The sequence below is a fragment of the Neodiprion lecontei genome, chromosome 6 (assembly GCF_021901455.1).
Source record: "Neodiprion lecontei isolate iyNeoLeco1 chromosome 6, iyNeoLeco1.1, whole genome shotgun sequence".
NCBI lineage: Eukaryota > Metazoa > Arthropoda > Insecta > Hymenoptera > Diprionidae > Neodiprion > Neodiprion lecontei.
The window spans coordinates 29,928,629-29,947,174 of record NC_060265.1 but is presented as its reverse complement, the minus strand read 5'-3'; the positions used below and the strand labels follow the sequence as shown (position 1 = coordinate 29,947,174).

Genomic DNA, 18,546 nt, shown 5'->3' with positions numbered 1-18,546 from the left:
AGCGGGGGAGTGAGAATATCCGAGGGTGGTTTCGTATTCAAAAACCCCTCCAGGTCTGCGCGCGGCACGCAACAATACATCACGGTCGGATGGATGGTATCGGAACCCGACTATGATTAATGGTCACGACACAATGCTGTTTTCATTAAACTCATTTCACTACAGCCGACGTATAGGCGTGTACGCGGCCGGCCGCAGCCATGGACTCGCGGGGTTCACGAAGGGGGGCGGAGGAGCGGCCCAGAAATAAAAGACGGATAACGCGGACCTTGACGGGAGGATATCGAGGACCCCGTCGTGTACACAATAATTAGTATACAAGGCTTGCGGGCATCTAAGCAAGCTGCCAACTTCGCCAGAATTCGAATTTGGAACGCCTATAGTTGGCCGCTGGTTCAAACTGATAGACAAAGAGACTTACCGACTCCTCGGGATGAGAAGCAAAAGCTACCGTCCGAACTATAAGCGGCTGAACACGCCAAACTGCTCGGTTAAATAGGACATCGCGGCACAATTTCGTTCCTAGAATGCTACAAAAGTACCATCTTTTCGTGATTCCTGAACGTTGCTGCGTTGTGTTGGTTGGAACGGAAACGCGTTCGGCTGCTAATCTCAGCCTAGTCAATGTTGAATTTTGCTTACTTCTTTATTTTTTATAAACATTTCACGGCCTGCCTCATATTGTGTACACTCCCAAGTGGGTTGCAGCGTCTGTAAAGGCTGCATCAACCGACCAGTCCACCACCTCCCTCGTAATCTCCAACCGTGTAGAGCGATGAAGCTCTCTCGGGGTTTGTGTACGAGGTATTGTCGCTTCGACAGTCGCGCACTGAAGGTGAGAGTGTATTTTAATTGGTCGAAATGATTACCCAGCAATACGGGTGTTGTGTACGCCTGAAGGACAGAACGGGCACACGTGGTATTAACGGACCTTACAGTCGAACAGTCAGTCAGTCCGGGATGTGTGCATTTAGCCTGCATTGTCGAATGGGATCCTAAACCGTGAGCTTTGAGAGCGACGACTGGCTAACAATACGTGCAATCATCTATACGCCGGGCACTGCAGTACCCACCACCTTGGCTGGAAAACCTTGTCTCCAAAAAGGGACCATCACCGCCGGGGGTGTACGACCGTGATTCGTGAACCTTCTTTCCCGCAACAGACGTCACTGTGACTCGTCATCGTCGTCCGCAGGTCGTCAGAACGGATTGTCTACCCGCGATGAGCCTCCACGTCAACGCGGCGTCACGTATGCCCGTCTACTTTGTACCTTCGTTGTTCGCCAGCGCCAGTCCCGAGACCAACCTCCATTCCCAAAGATCGAAGACCAGCATCGCCGTGACGCTCTAGTTCGATCGGAATATCGACCAGACCTGGAACCCAACGAATGCGTAGACACTGTCGTAATGGGTCGCAGTGAAAACGGTTGATCAATACATTTTTTTGGAACCAAACCATCCCACCGAGCGATCCGACGTCCGCCATTGACTACACTCTGTCTTACGTCCCATACTCCATAACCTACCAGTCACAGAGGATGTTAATGTGTTCCCTGTAATCGGGGCTGGACTAACGCGGCTCGAATCCGGGTGCCCGAGGCAATTCGTTGGTTGACGTACCCCGACTTGTGGTCAGTCCGGAACGTCGATTGGCCAGCGAAGTAATAAACGTTTCTAAAACGCGCGTGTATCTAGGAGCGTACTAATATCCATTTTAATCAGTACCGGGCTCGTTTATGCTGATCGGCATTGCACACGATGAACTGTGAATTATGATTTTAGGAATCCATCGCCAAAGACGTCGAAAAAGCCCGCGCCGAGGAGGCAGATCCGTGGGCCGGTCTTCCGTACACCATAGACTTGGAAACCGGTGAGTTAAGCTTCGTTTCATTTTTTTTTCGTCTTTTTCTTTTCTATTCGTTTATTCGTTTTTCTTTGCATCACTGCCCGCCTAGGGAGCAAGATAAGTGCAGCCGCACGCTGCGCGGGATGCATGTAAAATTAAGGCAGTAATTTGTAGGTACAAAAGTTACGAAGAGCTGTTACAACCTGCTTCTTCTTCGCTGGCTTGGCAACTGTCCGCACCTGCGACCGCGCCCTGCACACCCATTACCATAAACACGATGAAACCTCGTTGTACCCGGAAAGAGGATTGTCCGGCCTGGCGGTTGCACCTTTTTTTTCTTCTTTCTCTTCTTTTTCCTCCTCCATTCTCGACATGAACATATTCCTCGCAACCATCGCCATTTCCGGTCGCCAATTCGAAATCGGTACTCTTCGCAGTCAGGATCTGTCCGCGAATCGTAGACCCTGCCTTCGATTAATTGCCAATTGCCCAATCATGTCCACGAGGATTATTCTACCCATGAGCCAAAGATCGATCTATAAAGTCATCGTGCGTCCGGTGGTTCGATTGAGCCACCTACTCCTGTTTCCACTCCTCCCCCACTCAGCGGTTTCGGTGAATATTATATCTATAAACCGTACGCGAGGTCAAGTCAGACGAACGTAGGTTGACCGTTTAATCGGCGATATAGTTAAATCTTTTTTATTCGGGTTTCTAATGACTGGCGTTGATGAGTAGCCGAACGCAGACATTGGTTAATGTTGAGAGCAAGAAGTAAATTAACTCGAGTTTGAGATTATAATCCGTACATTGGCGTGTTTCGGGAATTCTTTTTATATCTTTCGCGTTGTACAATATCGGTGTAACGAAGCCTGGAATATCACACGAATTGAAGTTTTCAAGCATGTAATATCCATTGCTCGCTGTCAAAAAAAAAAAAAAAATTCAACACCCGCACCACCTCGCTTTCTAGAAAAATTCAACTGGTGAAGGAATAAGATGCAGTCAGTCATGGTACCCGTTGTCGAGAGAGAGTGTCGACATATCTAGATTCGAATGTCCGATACAAGTGGTTTGTTTGTTTCCGGGAATCAATCAAGTCACAATAATAAATGTCTGACGACTCTTGCCACAGATTCGATTACCTGCGCAGAAGGTTCAACCAGTCAACATAATTTTCGAATTATATTCAAAACGTAATTCGAAACGTATCTTCCACGGTACTTTCGACTATCTTTTCAATTAAATCATCATCCAATGTCAACATCACCTGCGGTGCAAATTAGGAAAACGAAGGGTGCAACACATGCGTAAAATAGACGATATTTCATTCGAACTATTCGCGGTATGATCAACATGCGTGGAAGATGATGATGATGAAGAAGAAGAAGAAGAAGAAGAAGAAGAACCCGGACCCTCCTGCGGAGTCTGGGCGCGCAGTTCCGGATGACGCTGGGAGTGGCTCGAGGAACGCCCTCTCCTCTCCTCTCTCGTCTCTCCTCTCCTCTCCCCGTTTCCCCTTCTCGCCGGGCTTTTTTCCCCCCACCCTTGATTTTCTCCTCTCCTCTCTCGGAGTCTCCTCCGCCCCCACCCCGCTGCCGCCGCAAAGGCTCTACACGCGGTCCCCTCGATCCCCACCCACTCCCCCTGCATTTAATTACTTTAGAGACCAGACAGGCTCGGCTTTCATACTTATAATACGCACCTTGTCTGTAACGATGCGCGTTCGTCTCACGATGTCGACTCAAACCCTCGACAAATGTACCCGGGATCTGGTATATTTTTATTATACTATTGTTGTACATACCATAAACTGTTCTTATTTCTTATTTATTTTAATTTTTTTTGTTTACTTCATTTTTTTTTTCGGAGTCAAGTTTCAACATTCCGAAAATAATGGTGACGATGCGTCGTCTCTTTCAAACAATCCGCACTCTTGTTTTTCCTAATTTACTCTGAATCGAAAAATTTGCCGATTATCGACAAAATTTCATCGGTTCGTACCACGGAAGAAGGCTCCAAATTATTTGAATCTGTGATGAAATCGAGCCGACTTTTCAACTTTCACTAATAACTAACTGGAACTCCGTTCATTTCACGTATTGTTCAGTGATTCATTGAGATCTACGCGGATCTAGGCGAGCTAGAAAAGGAAGGAAAGAAAAAATAGGCAAAAAAGAAAAAAAACAACACGACGCACACATTGATCTTAGAAGCAAAAACTTGCTCGATCGCACTGTGCTGGCATTGTACATCCTTTATAGGATAGTTAAATAATGGTACCTGTACACGAATAGGGCGGGAAGGGAGGTTGGCCACACCGTATCTAGCAACAGTTGTCGGTTGATTAGCTTTTTAATTATAGACCCCCACCACGTGACCTTATCTCGAGACCGTACGAATCACATGCATACATTATGTCCGATACGTCTAATATAAGGCGTTCCGTGTAAGAGCCCCGATTTATTGACCCTAACTCATTGGCAATCGACGTTAACGCCGATCGTCGCGATTGACGCGAAGATCTTGCAGTTTATACGGAATAATACGGAATACCTGCTTTCATAGAGTATGGGTGCATTTGTAATTGGTCGAAGAGGCCTCGTACATTCGGTTATACGTATACTCATCCACACACGCGCAATCGCCGCAGCATCGCCCCCGCCGTATTAACAGATGTTTATATCAATATTTATGTGTGTGCGGCTTCGGCAGCTGCCTTTACGATACGGAATGAAAAAAAAAATTTTTAAAAAACGCTATCTATCGCTGTTACACCTTTCGGGCAAGACCATTGATCCATTAATCAACCGCCATGTTGAATAAATGCACCTACGTATATGTATACCTGAACGTTATATATTGTAGACACGATGGGGGGAGAGCGAGAGCGGGAGAGAGCAAGAGAGAGAAAGAGATAGAGAGAGAGATCAATCGCCTATACGTAGACCGATTTGATCGGCGCGCACAGATTGCCGGGTAATGAGTCTTGGGCTTGCCGACCGGCCGGTCGGCCGATATGCGATGATGGTTGGATTGTAAAATTTGTTCATTTATTACAGGTATACCTATTTACATCCCCCCGCAACGCCATGCCGCAGAATTGTATCGGCTATCGATCGATCGGATCAACATTACGCGTTATACATTATTACACAAGTAATACCGAAGGAGCAAAATGCTGCTGTGTTAGATCGTATCGCGCTTGTGCAAGCTGATCCTGCGACTCGTATTGCCCCACGATTGTCCGGTGCAACGGCAATCGAAACTCGACCGTTGCAATTTATAATTACAGCGTGGCTTGTTATACATACGTATAAACTGTCGAACGTTCAATTTTCGCATCGTAAGAACAAACGCTGTTTGCTCTGCGCTTGCCTCGAGGGAATCGGCAAATATTCTTTCCGTGATAGGATTATAGGCCTATCCTAATGCAGTGTGTATATCTAATTCCATTGCAAGGCTGCGGGAAGGGGGGTAAAAGATACGGGCAATAAATCTCACGACGTGATCAATTACATCGTATATTTATTACTCTCGGTATGGTTACAGCTTCTCAACAATAATTAAATAAAGTAGGAAACAAAGGAGACAATAACAAGGAAAAAAACCGTTGGTATATGTACGATGATTCCGCGGACCAGTCTTGTAACTTATAGATCGTATTTGGATGATTCTGTTTTATTGAGATTGAAATTCGCTGGGCACCACCTGCGTGGTTTTTAAATTTTTTTTTGTATCAAGATTGGATCAAGTGCGGATCGATGCGGTCTGCGATAACTCTCTGTCAATACGAACGGAACACATGGATGTATGAAGCGTAACTTTGTACGACAGTGATTATACGGTCACGTATTCACAGAATGATATTCGGGCAAAAAATTTATGCTCTCGTCAGATATAAAACTCGCGTGCTTTTTTGTTTTTGCAACTGGATGCCAATTGATGATGAGACACGTCGAATGAATTGTAACGAGATTATAGATACACCGTTCAGATTCGAATTGATAGACACGAGTTTAATTTGCATCCACGACTGCTTTATATGTATAAGAACGTTAACGTATTATTCACCTTCGAAAATAGATTCGAAAAACTAATTATCACAACACTTCGTTTTGGAAAATCGATTATACCGTCGCATTCTTCCACAGCACCAATTTCTAAATTAATTTTCGTCCGAACGATTTGCGAACGGTCATTTTTTTCTCCCTCCTTTGATGTTCTTCCCTCCGCACCCAAGAACCTGCCGCCATTTTCCGTTTCCCAATTCCACGCTTGATCGCTCTATGGTTAACTTTTCGGGGTTTCGGTTAGTTTCCTGCCATTTCCGGCTGTAAGCTCGATTTCCGAAACACCTGCACGTGCGGCTGTACGGTTGAATCGCGTTTTGTGGACGACGATTTCCACTCGAACGTAGGAACAATTTCATCTTTTAAAAATCGCATGAAACAGAAGAATAAAAACATAAAAATCCGGATCGAATTTCGATTCGAAAGTCTTTGACGACTGTATCGTGATATCTGTTTTCATGTCCGCTTGTACTTGTACAAAGTCGTGTAATTCGTACGACACCACGGGCTGCAGGATCGAAAAGGAAAAATAAACAGGCGGCATCTTCCGCGTCTTAGTTATAAACAATGATAAATATGGATATGCGCGCGAGGTGAACCCACGTATAAATTGCCGCGGTATAATACCCAACTACCTTAAATATCTTTATGCTATACGGATTACGTAAGTCCGTCGGATAGCTAGACCTTGTCGGTCGGATCTGACAATGGATTGCGGATCTCGCGGCGTTACTTACACAGAGAGTTGATGGATTATCGGTAAACAGCAGTGCCACGGTGTAAAATCTCAAATCTCAGCCACCCACGACGCCGTCGTCTTCCGTCTGTCGGTCATCGGCTCGGAAGCCGTGATATTCGAAGCGAAGAGTCCGCTTTGTAAAGTTGCTCAAACGAAAGCTTCACAATTTGCGAGGAAAATGGCGAAGGAACTTTGTTCTCATTCAATCCCGGGGGCAAAACTTTCCTTTCGTAATTAACGAAAAAATGGGACCAATATCAATTCTCTTACTTCCATTCCCGAGAAAATTCAAACGGTCAAAATGGCGACAACCATTCGTGGTGTATCTTCTGAATTCGGATTAGATCGTAGAGCGAGGGGGACGAATTTATTCGATGGCTCGGTTTGACTGCAGGGAGAAACGATCCCATTGCCTGTACCTATTGTTATATACGTATATAACACGGGGCTCGGCGAGGGTGATATGGGAATAAATTATCACAGGCGTACGGTTCTTTAGTCTCCGCCTTCTCCGATGAAGGTGCGTGCATGGGGCATCGATAGACGGAATACCGCGCGTCGTCTATATCGCGTGTAATAGCTTCGGACAGACGTAGAGGACAATAACTAATCGTGCTTGGCTCGCCCCTCGAACCGGAAAGAGACACCAGCGGCAAAAAAGCGGAATGAAAAACGTTCGAGAGGAAACATTCGACGAAATAAGAGGAGCGAGACAGCCGCACGGTGCGCGCTTTGGAAACCAATTGAACTTCAACATCTGGCTTCTCGCTACTACATTCTGTAGAATGGAATAGGAATGGTGAACCAAAGAATTCGTGAGCATTGTAAGTACTTCGCAGTTCTTGGGTGATGCTAATCCCGTAGGAAGCAGGACGTTTTTTTTTTTTTAACCTGTCGAAAAACCAAAGGAGAATAAACTCTGCCGAGGTACATAAACGCGGGTTTATTCCTCTTGAGCGTCTTAGACGACTACATCCTTTGCTAAAACTCTGTGTCACGGTCTTTGCGGCTTGTTGATATTGACTAGTCATGGATTATGTGTGCGATTGACTATTGGGCCGTACTTTGCCGGGGCTATCTGGTCTTCGCGAACGTGGATCGAACGTCTGTATCGAAATTTCAAATCCACCTTGTATCGTGTTCGTTACGGTCTTTGTGGCAAACTGAGGGACGCGATTTTTTTTTCTCTCCGTTGCCGTCTTTCCTCTTCTTCATTTTGCCACAGAGGCGGCAGTTCGGACAGTTAATTCTCTGTTACACGATGAAAAGGAAATTGAAATATGGTCGGTGATAAATTGCACGTAATATAATTTCACCACGCACAATAATTAGAGGCTTCTGTTTCGTGTGTATAGTATCGCGTAATTTTGGTTTATTTATTTTTTGTTCGCGAAAAAAGTTTAGGAAAAAATGGTTCTTCGCCACAAGAAGAGACTTCGGTTGTAGTACGATCAGCCTTTCTTCACCTTCAAAGACTAAAAACCCAATAACTCGCTGAATGAATCCTTGTTATAAATAATAGCCGTAAATTTTGTGTCGGTGATCAATGATCAATACCGATTATTTCGGTCAAATACTTATGCAATTGAGTTCTTGCAGGCATCATGCGGATTCAAACTGAGCCGCGATTTACCGCAGAGTTTTTTCTTTTCACTGTTTCTTTTTTTCCGACGTTCTCAAAACCGTGGCGGATTCGACGAGTGTAGTACAGATTTTCAAATGTCAACTTCCAGTTCCAATGCCTGACCGCACGTATTTCTTAGCCGCTTATCCATTCTCTGCATTCTGTCGTGCGGTACCGAGTTTTTTAATTGAATCGCATTCTACTCCGGCACGTTTCTGTGGATTCTAATAGCCTTTGTACTTTTCGTTTGTTGAATTGCGTAACGATTAAACGTAACAAAGTCAACATCCCGTTCACGTAATATGCGAAAATTAGAAGCAATTATTCTGTGATATTACGCTTATTGCGTGTGTAGAAAGGCAAGGAAGAGACGCGGCACAACGAAAATTATTAATATTAACGATGTTTTAATTACTATCTCTTCGCGTGCCTCGAGGCCCGGATGGGTTTTACTTTATTTTCAACTTTTGTCATAACCCTGGGCTATTCGTACGCCCGTGGGTGTAATCCGACGAAAGCGTCGGCGTATCTCCAACCCAAATTGTCAGTCCTTGGAAGAAGAATACCACCGGCGAACACAACGATACAATAGTCGAAAACTCGAGGGGGCAGCGATGGTATATATTCGGCCAACGCGTTGAAGAATATGTTGTCGGAAATTATAAACGACGCGCACGTGACAACCACGTAGCCGCCTGCAGGCCACGCCCATGAAATGTATTAAGGAAATTGCTTTTCATACCGCTAGAAATTTCACCCTCTGTCTATATCGCGCCATGGATTTACACGAAACTGGATCAAATTTAAAAATTTATCCGTGTGGTTGTCTTTCTCGCGTGTTTCGTCGTCCGTGTAATACTTCTGGACTGACGATGAGAAATCCGGAGGCGGAACCTGGAAATTAAAAAAGCCGCTTGCGCATTTTGAGCTGTAAAGTTGTCCGGGCAGGAAGGAACCACGGCTCCAGACTTTCCCGGCACAGCCTCATTGCAATTCAGATCACTCTTCCGTCCCACGAGAGAATCAATATTTGGAGCTATCCGTGTTCCGCCATGTTAGAATCCCTCGGGGTTACGCTCGCCCGCTCGGGGGCAGCTGCTTGGCAAAGACCGTTCGGGGGTTGGTGCTCGGGAGCGTGACTTGCGACAACCACCCCTGCTACAGGAGTACGCACCATTACTCATATCATGGCTCAGCACGCGGTGTAAATTCAAGCCCAACCTCTGTGCGAGTCGAAGAAAGATGGGGAACGCACAAATGTATTCCACGATATTCCGGATTCCGGCGTCGTTAACAATAAGAGTTGATAGGTATCCAGACTGCAGGCTGCGCGGCCTGGAGTTCGTGCAAGCAGCGTGTTTAACCCGGGTTTAAATTAGTCGGATGTATATTGTAACGCTTCCTTAATTCCGCCCACTCGTTATCTCGTTACATGTTCTCGCTTCCCCGAGATCGACGTTACACAGACGCTCGGCATCTAATTCGGTTTAATAGAAGGTAGATTTGGACGGAGGATAAAACGCACGTCGCTGCGTAATTAGAGTGCAACGTATACCGCGAGGGAGGAACGATAAGTTTATTGTTGCTTTGAGAAACCAGCCAAGGCGAGGAGCACGGGATGGCGTGGCAACCCCGTGGACAGCTGAGTCGTATCAAAGACATTTCAATTCCCCGAGGATTAAAACATTTACATAAAACCCATATTATGAAAGGGACGTAGGTACGTGCCGTACGCTCTTCTATAGTCCTAATAAATGATGATGTGTCAATGCGGGCAATGAAAAATTAAACTTTCGACTTGTCAAGCTTTTTCAACTTCTAGTGTTATAGTGCTTTTTTACCTTTTGTAAATTCCACTTTTTACCTGGACAGGATCGACGGTGTAACGTTGGAAAGGATTTTGCAACTCATCTAGTCCCTCAAGGTTTCTTTTAACAGGGTTTGGATGTGATTCCACCTTTCCGAACCATCCCGCCAACTAGACGTATACCTTCCACTCCGTATAATACACGCTGGTTTCGTTCTACATAAAACCTAACGCTTTCGTATTGTTCAAGCACGAAAATTCTTTCCACATACACGATCGCGGAGATTGAAATTGTGTCGGCAAAATTGGCGATAGCTACGGTAGTCCGGCATAGAAATTCCGATACAGATACACCCGAATGCTACCAGCTTCGTATTTGATCAACCAAAAATAATATTGTACGAGTAAATTTAGAAATACAAAACACCGAAGAATGCAAAGCCCAACGTTAAACAATGAGAATCAAGAGCTCCCACTCCTTCCGACCATGTTGATTTAGGATAGATATGTATCAGGCAGAGGGGTTGAGGTCAGCCTGTCACCTCAAGTGCCATTAGCCCTTTCAGACGCCCTGCCTTCTCCACCCAGCTCCAACCTGTCATTATTGCATCAGGCAATTTTTTGTCCGAAGACTTTCCCAAGAAATCCTTACAGCCGACGGGGTAAAAAGTAACGAACCATCCGGGAGCTAAACAGCTTCCCTCCCGTTGGTTTCCCCAGTTTAATTGACGGCCCGATGTTCCACTGACTCTGATTTTCGTACGGTTGGTATGCCGATGAATCGGTTGTGAACTCGGACGGTTGGACTTCACAACGGATCGCGCGGTGAGCATAACGCCAATTCTTGCCAAGGAATACCTTCGCGGAAACGTGAGAAGAATGGATGACATTTCATCGTCTCAACCTTCCTAAAATAATCCACTGTTTAAGGGGTTCTCCGTAAGAGGTTCCGAGAATACAGAGAAGCTGTAACAGATTCATTGTGCCTTGAACTCGGGAGTTTCTGAGTTCAAGTACTTGACCAAAGCATCCTATACAAACTATAGTATACAATGTTGGATGTGAGCAAAGAGAGAAGGAGAAGAATTCACGTGTACATAAGCGTTTTACAAACAGAGGTGAAAATTCACCTTGAAACTCCAACAGCCAACAGCGAATATCAAGGCTACAACCTTGTAGGTATAACTTTTCTTACGCCACAATCCGAGCTGATACTTTTATTGGTAATAGAATCGAAATAATCTAAATCACTTTTTGCGCCCCGTATTCGTTGAGTAAATCTTGCCTCCTCGTTCAACCGATCTCTAATTAACTGTTGTAACAATTATTGATCACACGCAGTCGCTGGTGAAAAGTACGTATCCCGAGCGCTTCCTCATTCGACATGGAAAATCGTTGTCGGAATTGAAAACTCGAAGAAGCAAACTTAGCCGGCGCATTCCTTACACCATTTTGCACCACTATTCACGCCCAATAAGTTATCTGGTTTATCGGTAATTTCGTGCAGAAGGTCTTGCGGAGCTGTAACATCCACGTATTATCCTTTCTCGCTTCGCGCCGCTGCCGAAGGAAGCTTGTAGCACATGAACGGTGTACGAAGTGTGGCTATATAGGCTTGCAGGATTTATGAAAATGGGTTGAATCTTGCGCGAGGCAAGAGGTTACGCGTAAAGTATCGCAACAAGCGACAGTGAAACGAAACGAATATCTCGGATCTCTTTCACCAGTCGTATTTCGTTTCATCGCTGTATTTTTAGCAATCGCGAATCCAACAACGCCGTTGGACCAGTTTAAACCACTGCATACGAAGAGACCCAATTCCGCTCGGGATGACCCAGCTATGTGTATCAAAGGTGAACATTCCGACGGCCTCTAAAAATGCAAGCGCAACATCCCAAGAGTGTAAGTCATACTATGAGGTGGCAACAATGGTCATTGACGGGGCACAACAATCCAGAATGACTTGTGCCAGTAAGCCACTACTATCCTCGGGTCTTTGACCCGGTTTACAGAAATTTCCTAGACAGACCTACGTGTGGCGGAGGCACTCTGTCCGCCCGATCGTCCAACCGCTGTTGACGATATCATCCGATTTCCTAATTGACTAATCAGGCACCTTTTGGGATTCACGCACGTATAAGTCTAATCGCTTCGATCATTCGTCAGAGGTGAGAAACGATGTTATACATTCTCACATATTCTGTCTGTACGCGTTTTCGTAAAGTCATCGGAGAGAATTGTGATCAAATTGAAGTAATTTTCCGACTTTAGTTTACTCGTTGATCACCCACTTGTCAATTAATTTTTTGAGCGATAACGAGTTTTCGGACTTCTTCGTTCTAATTCAAATCTTACACTCTGATAGAAATGTCTCGTATAGTTTTACAGTTTACGTTATGGAGCAGTGTGTATTTACTATCGTGGTGACTGGACCATAACACACTCGACTTACAAATCTGCTGACTGTTTGTTTGGCAGGCAACGTGTGATATCATTATAGGTCTATTCACTTGTACATTACGTCCAGTCTCAACAATGACCGACACTTTTCTAACAGATATTACTCTCCTAATTATATTGGGTTGTTAACAATTCGGTGTATAAACTTACAGTCGACTATTCTTACTGCAATTGTCGGTCTCGTTCGGTTATCGCATTTCTGTTGTGAGATACATCGCGTTATTCACTCGCAGCCAGGAAATTGATGTCAATTCAAATTAAGTTTAATAATCGACGAGGCGAAACTGAGAATCTTGAAATAACTCTGACCCTTTGTGTGAACATCGCATATTGAAATTATCGCGTCGAATATTAACGTTTTACCATGGCATCTGTGATCTAAATTCATATCAACGTCGCAGCCAAAAAATTCCCTCCACTAGATATTCAAAGCCCTATTATCCCTTTGAGAAATCTATCATTGATTTTGTGTTATAGAACGTTCCAACAATGTATAGGAAAAGCACAACTTCATGCCCCCACTATTATTTACCAGCACAGGGTGTCCTCTCTGTTCTTTAGCAACGGTACAACAATACCTAACATGGCTTTGTTATGTTAGTTATTGCCTAGGCACAGGCACAGAGTGATTTGCACTTATCAGTTAATAAATCAGTTCCCCACGTGATAGTATTATGGAAAGTATAGAACTTCGATACCGCGTACTCGTGAATTATTCATATGAATATCAAAGTGGACCACCAATATGAATAATTTCGGTTTACTTTAGCAAAAGTGGAGGAAAAAAACAACTTGTTGACGTTAACAAGTTACTGACTTTGGTACACTTGATTTATAAAAGAGTTTATTTCTCAGGTTTATGTGAAGCTAGTTTCAAATCTTCCCTCAAGCTACAACTTTTGATCAATTAAACCAAGTCGGCTATTCAATTTCAAGAATCATTAATGGGTTTGGATGTGAAATAATGTTTTCTACTTTGTCAGCCACCAAGAAGATTGTTTCCAAAATCGTATGAAGTTATATGTCCATCGTACCAGAGATGAGTAAAATCCTGAAGAAATAATCGTCGAAAGTGATTTTGGTAGAACAAGAAAAACGTACAGTCTACCTTGAAACTATATGAATAGTCTTTAACTTTTTTCAGAAGTTGAGAACAACATTTTCTTTTTATTTAGCAAAAAAAGTCTAAAGGCGTAAAATCAGGGGATTAAAATATTTTGGCCTCTACAGGTATACAAAATGTGATTAATATAAGGGAGTTGGGGAGGTTTTTTAGGGGGTCCCCAAAAATAAAGCGGTCTAGGAGAGCTGAAGAAGTGGGATAAAAAACCAGTGGGAATATCTTAGAGACCAGACAAAGGCTGAGTGATCGGAGAACAATAGATGTCGAGGCACTCTCTGAGGCTTGACGCAGCCTCCGTGACGCTGCGCAGCTCACCATCTCTCAGCCTCACGGTATAATTATTATCCTATCAATGAAACTCCTTCTCCAATCGATGCGACTCGTATGTTATTAGCAAAATTTTTAAACTCTGCTATATTATTGCAGAAAAATAATTCACATTTTGTACTGCGATGCGTCTTACGTCAAGGATAATAGAAATCCAGCTCCCGGACGAGAAGATCTAGCGTTAAATTTATTCTACAGAAATGATTATGTAGATAAAAGTCTAGAGTTGAGGGTGCGTGATGTCGGTGGTAACAGATAGTAGTAGGCTCTTAAGTTCTCCGCATAATATTCAGCATCATTTATATCCTTGTCAAACAGACTGCGCCACTCAGCGTTGCCGGGTCTTCGTCTCCCTCAGCTTTCTACTCAAGGTGTGATTACTGTTTTTGAGGTCTAGAAAATTTTTTGTGCACTGTTGGAATCGACTAGTATTTTATGAAAAAAAAATATTCACTAGGATGTTACACGCTGCGCCATGGCGATACCAGTTCACGCTACGCTGGGCTTTAGAATTTTAGAACCGCTCATAGCTAAGGAATCACAAGGTAAGGCAGAAAATGAAGTGTAAAAAGCTGTGCATTCTCGTTCTGGTCTAACAGGTATCCGTGTATAACATTATGCCATCGTACATTACGTACATTGGAATACAATCTTATTGGTGGTAATTACCTAGCCAATCTGATGGAAGCTCGCGGCGTGGTGGGCAAAGTATCTTGAATCAAGCGTGCGAGTGAGAGTGACGACACAAGAATAAAGGGTATCAATAGAGGAGGCATTTGACAGGATTTAGATACCATCTAACAGCAGTGGTTTACAACCTTTATCTACGCCTGGGTCTCTGCCCCTCCGCTGGCTCTCTAAAAATTGCTAGTCACCTGGCCACTGTCTTTTTATGGGATTATATGCTGCATCCAATTTCAGAACTATTATGGCCCTTCGGATCAATACCAATTCAGTGGCTTGGCATAGGTCAGTGATTCTTTTTATTCTCGCTTATTCGTTTGTTGGTTTATTTCTCCGTCTGTTAGAATTGTGTTTATAACGCTCAATTTAGTTTCAATTTTTCAATAGTAAACATATTCCAATTGAAAGTAGAACTGTACGCATTCAATACTGGAAACTCTACTTCTTCGAAGAGTTTATAATTTCTGACATGGCCAATACTTGGATATACATGCTTGAAATCACATTTTGATTGATAATTTGAACTCGAATATAGTACTTGAAAGAAGGAAGTAGTATCGAAGCCCTACCCTACCACCTAAAGTTGATTTTAATTCAGGACCATGTGACGCTTAACAAGTTTTTGACAAATATTCTCTGGAAATTGTTTCAACTAATCTGAATGAAGATGAAAAGAGAAGGATCTTATAGATCGGAGAGCCAGGGTATCGTCTACAAATGTCGAGGGTCTCTCGGAGGCCCAGGAAGTCCTCGACAAGGGTAGATTCAGCCCCTCGATGACTCGGAGGTTGGTAGGAAGCGATGCACCCCTGCCTGTCGCAGTGTGGCAACGTCGACCGATCAGGCCTTGGTACGCTCCCTGCTCAGCGGGGAGTCGGAGAATGGCATTATGGGTAGAGACCTTCCCCCTCTAGCTGGAAGTCCTCCGGCTCACATTGTCTGGCAGCCATATTGGAATAACAGCCAACCCTGACGTGATTGGTTGGTTCTTTAACAGCATAGCCACGGCCCTGGGACAATGCCTCCGCTGGCTCCAGTTAGGCAATGCTTTGCTTCGCGATAGTCTATCAGTCAACTCCATGCGATGGTCCAATCAAAATCATCTATGAATCGGGTCTAGTGACACATTTAATTATTTGACAGTTGCAGTTTGTCGTGCGACAGACATCAAGTTTCTTCGCTGACATTATACTATCGCTAAATAAATCAACAGCGTAGAGAATATAAGAAATAGCAAGAAAATAACCATTTTCAATCAGTGCTAATAATCCATCACAGTGAAAATGTCTAGTGTCAGAATTGCTGAATTTGGTGTTATCAAGTTTTGAACATTTTTGATTCTACAGAAATGGCTATTTGAGTTGGTGGTTCTTGTTGGAATATCAAAACGTTGGTGGAACGTTCGAGGCGAATGTTAAAAAACTTTTGAGACCAGCTTGAATAAACAGTTTTTAGTTTTCAAGTGGGCAGGTGTATTTTGAAAATGGCTTTATTTTTCAATCTCTCATTGAAATATATTAACACCGTTGTGGACGTATATTGGCTCGAAGAATGTTTGTAGCGTTGTAGATGTTATTGGGAACAATATTAAAATCCATGTACCGATAAATTTTTCAAGTGACAAGAAAAGTTTGCATCTGAATAAAGTTGTGCTGTGATACGAACGGTGTTGAACCGTTTCTTGGATTATTCTATTTTCGGACTACTTCCACCCAGGTATGTAGGTGTAAAAATTTTGCATAACCAGATTGCTAATTGTAGAGATATTTGAAAATTCATCACACAAATTTCGAGTCAGAAGAGACTAAATAAAATCGTCGATTGATTTCTTCGCTAGTAAAACGGGTTTCAAATTGTACAAAATTTAGTGGTTTAGTCTAACGTAGGTGGTGGACACTGTGGGAAGTTCTCACCGTTAATCTCGTCTAATAAAACAGTTGACAGCTGTAAAAATAATTAATATTAATGATCGCAATTGCACTATTCAAACTGCTCGTGCTGCCAGGTGCGGAAACTCGTGCCTGTTGACAAGAACTGAACTTTTCACACTCGGCGGGGAACGAACAAACGAGCGAGCCGCAAAAGTGCAGAAAAGTAAGATGTCAAGCTCCGTTCTGAGCTCGTGAATAATTTTGGGCCTTCGTCGCTAACTCCGGTACAATCGTCATCGATATATTTGTCAACCGGTGGGACAATGCTGTCAAGATCGTGATCGGAACGTGAGCCGTCGATTCAGAGGGGCCCAAAGTTCTCCTCCATAGGACCCAATGAAACTACCGTAAAGCGCGCGTGTGTATTTTTACACATGCACTTCCCCCCCTCTGTCTGTGTGAAAAATAGATACATAGGAGTGTCAAACGCGTGTGCAAAGAATAACGTGAGCCCCTGCTCGAACTGGATGGTTCATTCGACCCGCGGAAGATTGGCCATTGGTTGGAAATTTTGCCAAGTAATGCCAGAAATATTATTAGAAAAACGCCATTAGTCGAACAATGGCGAGATATGAGAAATGATCTGTCAGAATCTCATGTCTAGGAAGTAGTTGCAGGCATAACTTCAAAGGTACCACCCTTACACATACAGTATACCCTAAAAATGAAAGAGATTTTTGCATCGGCGAATGAACCGTGAGCTTGCGCTTTTAGCCTCTGCAGGATATAAGTGTGTTTCCTTCTTCTTCTTCTTCTTCCATACAATCTACCTTCATCGGTATTTCTTAGTTTATCCCTCGCCGAAAATCCGAAAGATATTCGTACAATTAAATAACGTTTTCCGACTATGCGTAGTCAGGAATGATCGACAATATTATCTCGACATCGCAAGTCGCTTCCCCGTTGAAAAAATAACACCCGAGAAGATCATGCCCGTGGTAGATATAATGTTTTCTTGTGAAGATATTGAGAAGTTTTCGGATACTTTTAAAGAAAGAGAGAGAAAATTTGGTGATATCGACTAACCAGAAAGAGAAGATAGAAACTCAGAGTTTAGCTGACGGTTTGTGGATGTGGATGTGATGTGGGCGCTTGGAAGCGCAGGTTGTAAGGGTTGCTGTTTATCTGAAACGTGATTAATGGATTTAGTATAGGACAGTGGACACTGAATTATGACGTTTCAGGTGAAACACAGCGGCGACATTCCATTTTCGGGATCGATTCGAAACGAGCAGAAGCATTGCCGTGCGTTTTTGTAACTCGTAGTTACACGTTTTTTTTTTTCTTTTGTTATTTATTTATTTTTTTTTTTCTCTTTGTGACAACGATTGAAAGAAAATCCGAACTTCTATTGCCCACCGGGTATAGAAGAAACTTCACCTGAATGAATTATTTTGAATGATTGATTTTGACGGTGACAAAAGACACTTTTTAATCAGCGGAAGAAGCGATTATTTTCACCCGTAAAAATCTTCGAACGTACTGTTAATTTTGCAGTGGAAAAAGTTTTGATACATACCTAATTCCATTCGATATAACAGGATTACTTCTTGTACCGCCTTGTACTCAGTGTAGAACTTATTCGTGCCAGTTCCACTGTGACGGTAGGCTGCCTTTTCATACCAACCGATTATCATGACCAGTAGGTGCGATTTCTTTCCCGTATTAATCAAAGCCGCGTAAATGTCTGTCTGCAAGAGTTTCGGGGTGAAACACGAGTTAAAATGATCAGGTCGAATTGCAGAGCCTATCCTTGATATCCTTGAGCTGTCTTCACCAGCAACTTACGCCCCCCAGCAACGGGGGCAAATGGTAAAACTGCCGAATGGTTAACCGTGTTCAGACTCTGCGGTTTAAGGGATGGTTCAATTTAGAGTACAAAGTGACGAAGGCGGTTGATGCCGGTCTGAAGTTCCCTCAAATTACGACAGC

General features: G+C 43.6%; 1 protein-coding gene across 8 annotated transcripts in view; it reads left to right on the top strand.

The window, feature by feature from the left end:
• Positions 1-18,546, top strand: part of LOC107227065 (segmentation protein cap'n'collar) — a 119,619-nt gene that overhangs the window by 62,991 nt on the left and 38,082 nt on the right. For all 8 annotated transcript variants that reach the window (XM_015668101.2, XM_015668100.2, XM_015668099.2 and 5 more), the window contains exon 3: positions 1,783-1,870. In XM_015668101.2, the coding sequence (XP_015523587.1) occupies positions 1,783-1,870 (88 nt within the window). The remainder of the gene's footprint in view (positions 1-1,782; positions 1,871-18,546) is intronic.